The sequence below is a fragment of the Crocodylus porosus genome, unplaced genomic scaffold (genome assembly GCF_001723895.1).
Source record: "Crocodylus porosus isolate Cpor-Errol unplaced genomic scaffold, CroPor_comp1, whole genome shotgun sequence".
NCBI lineage: Eukaryota > Metazoa > Chordata > Crocodylia > Crocodylidae > Crocodylus > Crocodylus porosus.
This window is the reverse complement of record NW_017728929.1, coordinates 9,883,983-9,897,215: the sequence shown is the minus strand read 5'-3', so window position 1 is coordinate 9,897,215 and position 13,233 is coordinate 9,883,983. Positions and strand designations below refer to the sequence as shown.

Sequence of the window (13,233 nt, the reverse complement as noted above, 5' to 3'; positions counted from 1 at the left end):
GCTGTGCTGCAGCCTGATTGCTAATGCAGGGTTGGATGTCTGTGCATGTCCTGATTGACTTGTCTCAGACTGCACAGTGTTCAGCCCCTAACCAGGGCTGGGACCAGCTTTTAGCAGTGATCGAGTGAGATTTCCCTCCATTTCTTGTGACTTGCATGGGTTCGCAGGTCCGGGGTCACAGGCATTGCCAGTCCCTAGGTGTAATGAAGAGGGTGCACAATAGAAAAAAAGATGGGCTGGACTCAGACTATGCCCTTTGAGGGCCCCAGCCTCAGCTGGCTGTTGATGTACAGCAGTGGTACTCAACCACTGGCTCATGGAGCCATGTCATCCAGTCCACTGGAATCCCACAGGTTCAGAAATTTGGTGGTGGGAAAGCAGTGGCATTTAATGTTGCCACCACTCCCCCACTAGGACCTTTCCAAGCCTGAAGCCCAGATGCAATGGCCCTGCACACGGGGCTGAAGCCAGAGGCACAATCTGAAGTAAGGCCTGGTCTGGCACATGGGGCTAGGACTGCAAGGCCCAATCTGGTGTGCAGGCCAGGGACATAGAGCTCAATCTGGCATGCAGGACTGGGGCCCAATCCAGTGTGCAGGGCTAGGGCCATGCACCAGACTGGCCCCATGCAGTGGGTTGGGTCCACAGCCATCTTCCTCATCCAGGTTGTCCTGGCTACCAGTAGAGGGTGGCTGAGCCATGCCATAGCTGTAGTGGATTGGCAGCTGCTGCTTCCTTTCTTGGTAGGGAAGGGTGAAGACGCTCTTAAAGGCACAAACTTGTTGAAGAAAGGACGAGCTGGGCTGCAGCTCCCCACCTCCCCTGCCCCTTCTTCTCCCCAAAAAGTGTATCTCACATAAGTAGCAGCCAATACGGGATACCTGGCGGTGTTAGAAGCCGGGAATGCATACTGTAGGAGGGTTTTTCAGCTCCAGGGTGGGGGTGCTAGCTAGCAACGACTAACAGCATGATGGCCTCTAATGGTTTCTGCAGTCAGCTTTGAGTCACATCTGCTCCAAGGGTGAAAGTGCTTGGCCCATGTCCAGCAAAGGTGTAACATCCAGCTGTGTTTCAGAAACTGGAGGACACGATTCTGAACCCAGAGGCCAGCAAGGAGGACAAGACTCTGACTGTGCGCGGAGAGGGGGACCGAGCTGCTCCCACACCAGTCCCAGCCAGGATCCGGCAGATCATCACACAGAGCCTGGCAGAAGAATCATCCCAAGGTACAGCCAGGGAATGCACTCTCCTAGGCCAGGAGAGGGGCTGGAAGGGTGCAAAAACTGCGGTTCTGAGCAGCTGTGCGGAGGAAGGCAACACTGCAGTGTGGTGAGGAGTGGCTGCTATAGTGCCTATTTAGGGAGCTATTCAAAACACCTTCCCCTCCTTCCCTGTGGAAGGAGCAATCTGACATGCCTTGGAGCTTCCTAGCTATCAGTGGCATTATTAGCACAGTAGCTGATCTCATTGCTGAGAGCAGCGCCCCATTGTGGTAGGTGCCGTAAGAAGTCACTGCCTCAAAGAGTTTAGTCTAAATAGACAAAATGGGATTATTACCCCCATTTCACAGTTGAGGAGCTGAGGCATAGAGAAATGACATGACTTCTCCGAGGGTACATGGGGAGTCTGTGGCATGGCTGGGAAGTAAATCTAGACCTCCAGAATGCCAGATCAGTAGTTGGTTCATGAAGCCTCCTTCCTCTCCTGTGAGCTGACTTCTCTGCCAGTTCTCCCTGTGACCCGCTGCACCTGCAGTGTGTCCTGCTGCTCAGCCATCCTGCTCTCGCCCCTTCCAGCTGCGTGGGAGACAACCTCATTGGCCAACATGCAAGAAGAAAACCGACTGCTGCAGAGGGAGCTCTCCCGCCTTGAAGACCTGCTGGCGCATACACGGGCAGAGAGGGATGAGCTGGCAAGCAAGCACCATGCTGTCAGTGAACGGGTGAGCACAGAGCATTGGATGCTTTCAGGCATGGTGTAGTCTCTGCTGAGAGAGCTAGTGGGCCTCTGGGGTTGGGCTTTCCATTTTGGTGTTCTTGCACAGCATGTCTTGGGTGTGGATGGACATCCAGGGGGAGGGACACAAAACAAGAGGCATGAGATGATTTCCTGGCAGGACCAAGTGTTGGTTGCACATAACCTGGGTATACCTGGTGTGTACCCAGGTGGTTCTGCCAGTGGAACCACCTGGGTACACACCAGACCCCACTCTTATGTATAAACAGCCCCTTGGCCACTTGCCTCTGGAGAGAATCAGGTCATATGATGGCTTCTTAGTTCTTTCAGCGCCCCATAGTCAGTCAGGTCCCCTTGGTGCTCTGCTCTGTGGATGGACTGGTGCAGGCATTCTTGCTGAAACTGGGACAAAGGTATAGAGTGAAAGAGCTTGAGGAAAAAATGTATGCACTTGGCCTGGTTTCCTGACACACTGATTCTAGCCCTTCAGGGGAATTTATCATCCCCCCCTTATCCTAGCAGAAATGTATTCCATCATCCTGAGAGAAGTGGAGACAGCCACTCCCTGCTGTGGAGGAGGGTGGGATGGGGGTAGCAGGGGTAGTTGCTGGCAGAGAACGGAAAGCTCTGGCCAGGGCTGTGGAGTCAATGAGTGGCCCTGAGGGTGCTTGTGGGCAGCACCATTCTCATAGGGCAATCACAGGGAGGGCAAGTCAACACCAAGAGTGACTTTAATAAATGAGCTCAATGCTGACTGGTCCCATGACACTGTGGCTATGTCTACACATGTATTTGATGCAGGATCAGTTTATTTGTGAGTAAACTACTTGCAAGTAAACACTCCCAGACAGGCAACTACATGTGCAGGGATGTGGGAGAAGATTTGCTGCTCCCAGCAGCAAACTGCTCCCACTTTCTGGGGCCCTGCAAACAGTACCCTGCTGCCACAATGGGGAGCCAGAGGCTCTGGCCACAGCTACCTGTGGCTGGAGGCCATCTTTAAAAGCCAACCTCACACCCTGCTCCCTGGCCAGCTGCATTTCTGGCCACGAGCAGCATCCACAACATGGGGGCAGCTCACAGAAGCTCTTGCACCGCATCCTCTACATCCCTGTGCCATGGCTGCTTCAGCCTCTGCCCCTGTGCCCCAGGCTTTTGCTGGCCACTGTGCTGGCCTTGCTGGCCCACCATGCTGGTGGGCTTATGGCCATCTGGGCCCTGCCAGCTTCCTCATGTGCAGCACCCACCTGGTCAGCCTCACCGCACCATCCCAGGGCTGCTGCCTCTACGCAGCTGCCACCATACTGCTGGTAGGACTCCAGCAGGGGTGCTGTTGATGCACTCCAGGATGCCACTGCCAGGGCTGCCCTGGCCCTCCAGCCCTGATTCCTGTGGGCCTGCCGGACCAGCCAAGAATCCAGCCTGCAGGACTGGTGGCTGCACATTGTCCAGCATACCTAAGATGATGAGCAGTGGCTGGAGGCGTTCAGGATGACCCGGGCCACCTGGGACCTTCTGGAGCAGCTCTGCCCACACCTGGAGCAGCAGGACACCAACCTGCAGCTGCCCGTCCCCATGGACACCTGGCTGACCATCACCCTGCTGAAGCTGGCCACGCCCACCAGCCTTTGCTGCATGAGCCTTCCTTTTGGCATGAGCAAGGCCACTGCCGGGGAGGCCATCCTGGAGAGTTTTCACTCCATTGTGCTCCAGGCCATCGTTGACCAACCTAGTGCCTTCACCAGCATGAGTACTGGCTGGGCGGGCAGTGCCCATGTGTTTTGAAACTGCACCTTGCCAACCCTGGTACCTAGCAGCCACTTTGTGCTGGGAGTACCGGGCCTACAGCTGGGTGCTGTGGTGGTCTGGCCCCTTCTCACTGGGAACCCCACCTACCTGCTTCTCCTCTGGCCCAGACAGCTCTATACCAGCCAGCTGGACCCCCCTAGGCCCATTTAAACTGGTGCCTGGGCTAGACCCACGAGGTGGTGGAGTGCAGCTTCAGCTGACGCAAGGGACACTAGTGCACCCTCATGACCCACCTCAAGTTCACTGAGGACAATATCCCCAAGTCATTATCGTAGCCTGCATGCTGCATAACATCAGCGAGGCCTGGGGGGAGCTCTTTTGTGAGTTCAGGTTCGGAGGAGGCATGGCCTCACCGTGGGGGCATCAGCTGCAACAGGAGCAACAGCAGTGGCCCTAACCTTAACCCCAAGGCCCCAGGAGAGCCACACACCCGTGCCCAAGGACCAGGGCATTGGGTGCAAGATGCATTGGCTGACCACCTCCTCCTGCACTCCTCACTGTAGCCTGCCTAGACAGGCACATATGGACCCCTGCCCCACCACCTGCCCCCAACACCATGTTCACCGCAGAGAGTCTTCAGAAAAACATTTCATTGCCCTTACAACAAACAGACCCCCCTCCCTCCCCAACACCAGAGCCCCTCCACCACCCACCCCACCCACCAACAATAAAACACCCTCTCCCCTGTGCAAACTAATTACAAGTTGGTGTGTCTGTGTGCCATCCTTGAGGCGGCCATAGGGTGGGGGTGTCTAGGGGGTGAAGCCCAGGGACAGGTGGCCAGCACCCTGGCCTCTTTCCATGCTGCTGTAGGTGCACATGCCATAGCGAGTCTGGCAGGTGGGGGTTCACCCAGGGGTGACGGTGGCTCCCCTTCTGGCAGCTGGTGACCAGGCCCAGCACGTGGTCCTGGCCACACTGCAAGCAGCTTCTGCTTCACACCATGTGGAGCTGGGATGAGCAGCAGGGCTGGACCCAGGCAGGGGGCCTGAGTGGCAGAAGACCCAAGCCAGGGGCTGGAGCAGGAGCTCCTAGCTGATGGAGGTAGTGCTGGACCTCCACTCAGGCCCATGAGAGGGCTGGGTGCTGGGCGGTTGCCAGGCGGCAGGTGGGGCTAGGTTTGGGGGCAGGGCAGTGAGTGGTACAAAGGCAACAGCTAGGGCCAGGATGGTGTCCAGCACCCAGCAGTCCTCCTCCATTGCCTGCACTGCCCTGTCTATGACTGCACCCTGCTCCTACAGGGCCCCCATGCTCTTTTGCTCCAGGGTCAGTAGCTGTGCTCTGAACTTCTGGTCTGCCCAGTCTCCACGCCAGTCCCACGTGTCCTCGTGGGTAAAATCCTCTGCCTGCCATGTCCACCTGCCATGTCTGCCTGCTGGTCCTTCATGGCCGTCACCAGCCACCCCAGGAGGAGGATCCAATCCTGGGTTCTCCTCCTGCGTACCTGGTGCATCCCCAGGGCCCCAGCTGTGGGTGATGGTGACCCTGAGGCTGCATCCCAGCTGCTAATGGTGGCCTCTCCCCTGAATATAGCTGCAGGGCCTGCAGAGCCATGAGAAAGAAGCTGTTTGTGAGTTTGCAACTTTTTTGAGATAAGATGCTCTGTAACAGGGGCTGTGTGGTGCTCAGCCTCAGGTCAGGGTTCATACCTGCACCTGTGCCCAGGGACGATGGTAAGTCAGTCTGGCAGGCCTGGGCCCAGGTGGCTGCTGGCTGAGCACCCTCCCCACCGCCCTCATCCCTGCTCACTCCCCTGGGGCCAGCAGGTCGCTGGGTGCTGGCCACCTACAACCTGCCTCCCCCACCCCCTTCCCAGGCTGGGAGAGGCAGTCTTCTGGCAGCATTTACTACATGGGCTCCAGACCACACTGCCCCCCTCTTCTCCCGTAGGCCAGCCTGTGCTGCTGCCTTGCCCGTGGTGCCTGGGCTCAAGGGGAGTGGGGCTCCCAGACAACTGGGACATGGACCTGCCCATGCTCCTGCCTTGCCTGCAGGGGACCTATCCGGGGAGGCACTCTGGAGCCAGCGCTCTTTCTCCTCGCCTCCACCCCCCCCCCAAGTTTTGCAGGGCTGTTTGCAGGGACCAAGGGGTGCGCAACCAACTATGCCATGATGATGATGATGGTACCCTGGGCACACCTGACCACCTGGCATGGGACCCTGAGTTTTGACAGAGCAGGGGGCAAGCCCAGGCTGCCCTGCAACCTCTGCTGCCACCTGGAGGGTTACCTGTGGCTGAGGCTTCTTTTGCTCTCTGTCTTGGGTTGTGGCTTTAGTTTGGGAACATTTGAGATAAGAAGCCAGAAGTGTCTGGATCAGGTGTATTAACCTGCTGTGAATCTGGAATTGTTCTTTTCAGGAAACCCTCTATCTAGTTCTATATTCCTAGAAGAGAAGCCCAGTGGGACTAGCTCGTCTGTCCTCCCACATAGCACCTCTCTCTAGATTCACGCTAGAGCAGCAGTTTTCTACCTTTTGTCATTTGTGGACCTGTAAAAAATTTTGAATGGAGGTGCAGACCCCCTTTGAATTGTAAATGTGGGTATTCATATTCTTTTGATTGATCATAGGCATATTTCACAGACCCCTTAGATATAGTCTGTGGACCCCCCAGGGGTCTGTGGACCGTAGGTTGAAAACCACTTTTCTAGAGAATGTCTTATAGGGAAACATGCAATCCTGGTTTAAAAATTGCTAGGGATGGAGAATCCACTACAGCTCCTTGCTAAGCTAATGAAGGCAGTGGTTAATTGCCCTCACTGTTAAAAATGTGCACCTTATTTCTAATCTGAATTTACATTTCCTCAGCTTCCAACCATTGAATCATGTTTTACATTTGTCTGCTAGACTAGAAGGACCATCACTGAAGTTTCCTTTCCCGCATAAGTGCTTGTGTTCTATGGTGAAGTCACTTCACTTAAGCGGAACGAACTGCACTCCTGGAACCTCTCCCTGTAAGGCATGCTTTCCAACCCTTTAATCATTCTTATGACTCTTCTCCAAACACTCTCCAATTCATTGACATCCTGTTTGAATTACCCCATGCTCAGAAGCTGTCTCCTTCCCAGCCTTAACAAGACCTTCCCCAGAACTAGCCAGTCACAAGAGGTGGGGTTTCTTTGATTTCCTGAGATCTGCTGTCCATTGAATGCCTTTGCTTTAACTCTTGGACTTGGCATTTTCAGTAGAAGACAGAGACACCAGGGAGAAGGGCCCAGTGAAGATTCACCATGGACTCCACTCCATTGTTTCCCACCCTTCATGCTGCTGTGAGCCCCCAGGGTACTAACATGGACTCATGTGCCTGTTTTTTTATTCACATTCATGCTGCCCCTCTTACAGAAGGACTTAGAATCATAGAAAGTTAGGGTTGGGAGGCCCCTCAGGAGATCATCTAGTCCAAGCCCCTGCTCAAAGCAGTACCATCCCCAACTAGATCATCCCAGCCCAAGTTTTGTCTAGCTGGATCTTGAACATTTCCAAGGATGGAGCTTCCACTGCCTCTTTGGGTAACCTGTTCCAGTGTTTTACTACACTACTAGTGAGAAAATTCTTCCTAATATGTAACCTAACCTTCCCTTGCTGCAACTTAAGACCATTGCTCTTCGATTTCTGCTCCAAGGACTGAGTTGTTGGGGGGGTTTTTGGTGGTGTATAACCTAAAGCAAGCTAGGTTGTTTTGGAGGCCAAGTGTACCTTCTAAATCACTGCATTTACCTGAATATCATCTCTGATGCACCATCAGGAGGGTAAGGGGCAGCTGGGATTCTGAGAGCTCACATCTGTGTTTGCCTCAGGTGTGAAAAGGCCTCTGGACACAATCCCCAGTTGGTGTTAATTGGAATCCTTGGGCCAGAACCCAGGTGGTGTAAATCAGCATAGTGTCCCCATTCAAGGAAGGAGGAAGGAGAAGTAAGAGAAGACAAGGGGGAGCAGATGCACATCCATTTCTCCTGCAGCAATGGTGCCCTCTACTCCCATGAGCAGAGGGCAGGCTAAGGGACTGCCAGAAGTTGTGTCATGGTTTGCAAAGGTCAGGGGATTATGGCTTTCCAGGAGGTCCCTTGATGTCTCATCAGGTGTGCTAGAGCAAGCTGGATGTTAGCCCAGTTTTCACAGGCGGCTGGTCACTTTCTGGAGTACACAGGTGCAGCCAGCCATGGTGCACGGCTGCCCTGCTTCTGTCCCGAGAGGAGGAGTTTCCTGATGGGTGTTTTGTTGTCCAAGTACTGGGACATTCCTTCAAAGACAAAGATTCCCATCAAGAAGAGCAGAAGTAATTGTAACTTCAAAGAGCCCTCCTGCCTTAACACCCTCTTCCACCCGACTGCCTGGCAGGCACAGAGAGGCATTGGCCTGACTGACCTGGAACTGTCCTGTCTGGGGAGTTCCCTAAGCAGACCTGTGAGCCCTGCTCTCTGTCTGGCCAGCACTCTGCTCACAGCTCAGGTGATGGCTGCTAGTGGAAATGGGGTCAATGGGATGGATTGAGCAGGGCACCAGAGGGAGAGAAGATGTCAAGAGGGGAATGTGCTGGAGATCTTTTCATAAGCTCTTAGGCTCAGAAGATATTTGCAGCCTTTGTTTTGGAGGGCCCAGGCATCACATGGGCCTTGTAAAAAATCTGGAAGTGTCTTCCATATCCCAGTTAGGATTTTTAGAGAAGCCTGGGGGGTAGGCACCCAGCCCTCATTGTTCTGGCCTCCCTACCTCTGTGCCTTCCTCTCTCTTTCAATAGATCCATTTTTACAGGAGCTCAGTGCTGTTTGATGGAGTTCACAATGCAGGCAGGTCACCATTAATAGGTGCGCAGAAACCCAGCTGAGACAAAGGAAGGTCCAGAGGATGAGGTTCTGGACCAGAAGTCAGCAGGCCTGGGTTCAGTGACCAACTCTGTTACAGACTTCCTGTGTGACTGTAGACAGTTTATTTGCCTGCTCAGTTCCACCTCAGCTCCCCCTCTGTAAAACATCTGATACTTCCTTCCTGCCTTACCTATTCAGACTATTATGTTGCATCTGTAGTACCCAGCACAATGAGGGCCCAATCTCAGCTACGGAATGACTGTGCCAGTTTTAAATAGTAGTAATTCAGTGGCACCATCATGGCTGAGAGGTGGATGACACCTCTCCCCTCCCAGCTTTCTCTGAGATCACTTCCTTGGGACATCCGCCTCTTGCCCACACTTGTCTCCAGAAGGAATCTCACCATTCTAAAGCACAGGCACATGACCCCATATGTACCTGTCTCTTGGAGCCCATTTCAGATGCTTGCTCTGCTTCTCCTCAGAAGTCTGTGACCAGCAGTAGTGACCAGCACCCTCCTTCACATGAACCATTTTGTTTAATAGTTGAAGCAAAGCTTGTGAAGTCTAGCCTTATCCCAGCTAGTATTTCACTACCAGCTCTGCTAGACTGACCTTCCTCTTCATTTCCAGGAATAGGACAGAAGCATCTTAGATTCTCCTAGCCCAACCCAGGTCTTTCTGTCTGTCTCCCTACTTTCTCTAGTGATGCACAGACAATATTATCATAGTGAGTTCCTTGCTTCAGGTGCAAAGTTCTCTGCTTCTGGAGAGAGCACCCAGCAGGGCCTTACCCAGGAGAATGCCCCCATGGCATTCACTGGATGCCATGGGGGCTCCATTGTTTGGGAAGTTGGGCCCGTTCTCCACATAAGGAAGCGGAGCTGGGCTGGCAGGGACATGACCTGTCTAGGTGGGGGTGGGCTGACTGAACCATATGGACACAGCCAGCCCTGTATGTCTGCATGGTGCCTGTCTCTAGCTAGCACTATTTCATCAGCATTACACATACATCACATTCAAGCATGAATTTTAAAAAAGGCGATTTGTGGAGAGCCTGATTCTCCCACCCTTGCTCTGTGGGCAGCCCTATGACATCAAAGTATTCTCTGTGAATCTCTCAGAACCCCCAGGCACATCTCTAAAAAAAGAAAAATCCAAATTCTTTGATGCCGAAAGCACTTACCACTCTCCTGGACTCTCTTTGTGATAATAAATGTCTCCGTCTGTCTTGGAGCCTTCTCCCCAGATTCAGGGGATCTTCCTGGCACAAGCAGAGGGCTGTTATCAAAGGGGGAGGATGTTTATAACAAGGTTCAGTGAAAATAGGAGCCAAATGAACCTTATAATCAGGTTACTATGCTTTATGAGCCAGGCTCGGAGCTGTAAAGTACATTGCATGCAGAGAAGTCTCCCACTGCTGAGCTGGGAAAAGCGCAGAAACTGCTATTACAGCAAAGATGCCCTGCAACAATTTAAAGAACAAATTAAAATATGACTCTGTGGCGACACTATACTAGACCAGGATTGTTTCCTGCTGTTCTTCTTGTCTCTCTGCCTACTTGGGTCTGCCTGTAGACTCTCAAACATACTTAAATTGTAAGCTCTGGGGAACAGGGAGGTCTCATTCTGTTCTCTGTACAGCACCTCTTGCTCCACTTGGGGCCTTTAGATGCTACCATGGTAAAAATTAATGTGTATCAATAGATCCCAAGCTCCTCAGCATCTGTACAGCACCAGTGCTATGCACATAGCAGACCCTGCAAAAACAAAAAGGATATCTTCAGGACCAAGTTGAGCTCTCATTCCAGTGTTGCCCCAACTCCCAGACCCACAAAACTCTCTCATCTGATTTCAGTGATGCTTTCAGCATGTCTCAGTTGGAAATGTATGTTAGATGCTGGAAGCCACATTTTTCAGTCTGGTCACAAGCCCGTCATGCAATGACGGCTTAAGTTAATTCACTCAAGTACTCTCAGACCTCCCTTGCCTTCTCATAATTCGTCCTGTCTCTCAAAGTTCTTACACAATTCATTGGGAAGGAATTACAGAGTGGTCCCTTCTGGCAGTACAGAGGACTATGCAATATGCTCCAAGAAGTCCTAGCAATGTACACAGGAGAACAGTACCTCAGGGGGAACACGGTACCTCTGGTCTGGCTTTGCAGTACAGTGCGGCTACTCAGACTCAAGCAAGGACAATCCAGCTGCTCCCAGCTGGGTACTGATCACCTGAGTTAACTCTACAGGGAAGACCTACCCTTCAGGACAGGAGATGACTTCATGCCCATGAGTGGTACCATTGAACTCCCTGGGACTGATCATCAGGGATCCTGGCTTTCTCTGATAAAAAAAAAAAAAATCCCGAGTTTTTTTATTTAAAAAAGTAACCCAAAATCCACATTTTCCCATGATCAAAATGAAACACCACTCTATATCTATGTATTAGTGGCGTTTCATTTTGATCACAGAAAAATGTGGATTTTGTGTTACTTTTTTTAATCCGAAAATTGGGGATTTTTTTAGCAGAGAAAACCGGGATCCCTGATTATCATATGTGCAAAGTGATATGGGACACTGTTGGCTGAAGGTTTTTAACAGGCTGAATGTCCTGATAACTAATAGCAAAGAAGCACTCAGTCCATTAATGATTCTGTGCAAACTGCAGAGCATTTATAGGTTCCCAGAAGCAAGGTTTTTCTATTCCATGGGATATCCCAGCAGGTTGCTATTGGCATTCCCATGATGGAACTTAACTAGCTGATAAAAGACTGTGAGTTACCCCCTGGAGTCTGTTTGCAAGGCTTTTCAGCATTAGCAATAACGACTTCAGGGTTGTGAAAGATACGGTCCATGGGGTTAGAAATTTGTGAGGGGATGGGATGAGGGGGAGGAATAAGCCATGAAAGCATTAATTTACACAGCATCCAGAGCCATGTTGGGTTGGTGGTGTTGCCAGAACTGGAATTCCATTGAAAATATTTTGTGCAAGATCATGGCTTCTCTTGGGTCCCCTACACCTTCACTGTGTGGTGCATTTTGCTGGAGGTCCTTCCTCATGCAGCACCTTGCCATTAAGGGAATGTTGCATCTTTCTGTCTAAAGTTTTGCTAACACATCAGCAAGGAACAGTGATTTTGCTCTGGCCACATGCATAGATCTTCTTCTGGGGATCCCCCAATGAGCTGGCCAGGCAGGAAAACCCACAATTAATGACTCTGCATTTGTATTGAAGTGGATGAGCAGGTACGTGGATTCTCTGTGGTTAAACAGCATGTGGCATTCAGACTGGACACATTCCAAGAGACTTCTCAGCTCAGCCACTCACTTGGTGCTTGGTCTTAGACAAGCCTCTTAAGGTCACACTCTACCATGCATGATATGGACATAGCCATACTTTTTCATTTTTAGTAGAAAACAGATACCAGGGAGAAGGGTCCTGGAGATCTCTAGGCGAGAAGCACTATCACTAGGGTAGGAATTGTTGTCACTGGCACTGTGCTTTGCCTACTACATCCATCTGAACAGCAGCATGTCCTTCCTTTCGCTGAATGTACGCTTATCTGGTCGTGGCCCCATTAGTCCGACCCTTGCCCTCAGTGGAAGCCAGCAGGAATGAAGCTGTGCTCCAGTTCCATCCAGAAAGGGGACTCCAGGAGGAGCTGGTGCCAGCATATCTGGGGTTTTCCCTCCTGCTGCAGGAGGGCAGGGAATAGAGTCACCCAGGTATGTGGGCTCCCCCCAGGGGACTCAACTGGAGCATTGAACAGGGTCTGCACAGATGCAGTGCTACCAAACCACTGCCCAAGAGACAGAGGAGACAGAGAGGAAGAGTGGCTAGTTTGGAAGAGAACAGGTTGGGGGAAGAGCAAAAGGCAGACACCTTCCTCCACAGACCTACATCTTCTTGGCTCCTTCACCCTAATGCCCTGTCTCCCAGGCCAGAGCATCAGGCTGAAAAGTAGGGAGGCAAACATCCAAGGTTTCAGGTAATTTTTGAGATCCTGTGTACACAGGCTTGTTATTACCTGTGCAGGAAGTACTGTCATGGCTGAGTACAAGGCAGGGGACAGAGCCAGGAGTCAGAGCCATTGGCCATGCTAAGCACAGGGCTGCTGCTTCCCAGCCTCTCCTACTCAGATCAGCTTGAGAAAGTCAAGAGGAGAGCCACGTGCACCATTAGAGATCAAGAGAACAGGCCTTATGAGGAGAGGCTGAGAGGCATGGGACTCTTCAGCCTGGAGAAGTGAAGGCTCAGGGGTGACTTGGTGGCAGTCTTTAAGTATATAAGGGGTGTGCACCAGGAACTGGGAGAACATCTGTTCACCAGGGCACTCCAAGGGAAGACAAGGTTTAACGGTCACAAAATGCTGGAAGACCATTTTAGACATAAGGAAAAACTTCTTTACTGTCCAAGTCTTCAGAATCTGGAATAGACTCCCCCCAGGGGTGGCTCAAGCACCTACTCTGGTTACCTTTAAGAAATGCTTGGATGCTTAATTTGCTGAGGTGATCTGACCCCAGCTGACTCGGGGCTGGACCCAATGATCTCACAAGGTCCCTTCCAACCCTGATGTCTATGAAATCGATGAAATCAGTTTGGCTGCAGCCTATAGTCATCTCATGTGCTCCCACCCTCCTTTAGCATCTGTGGCAGGCCAGTAG

The 13,233-nt window shown here is 52.0% G+C and overlaps 1 protein-coding gene across 1 annotated transcript in view; it reads left to right on the top strand.

Moving 5' to 3' along the window:
- The first annotated feature begins 443 nt into the window (after positions 1 to 443).
- Positions 444 to 13,233, top strand: part of CROCC2 (ciliary rootlet coiled-coil, rootletin family member 2) — a 78,738-nt gene continuing 65,948 nt past the window's right edge. The window contains exons 1-3 of the mRNA XM_019543058.1: positions 444 to 485; positions 1,076 to 1,226; positions 1,797 to 1,942. Coding sequence (XP_019398603.1) covers positions 444 to 485; positions 1,076 to 1,226; positions 1,797 to 1,942 — 339 coding nt within the window. The remainder of the gene's footprint in view (positions 486 to 1,075; positions 1,227 to 1,796; positions 1,943 to 13,233) is intronic.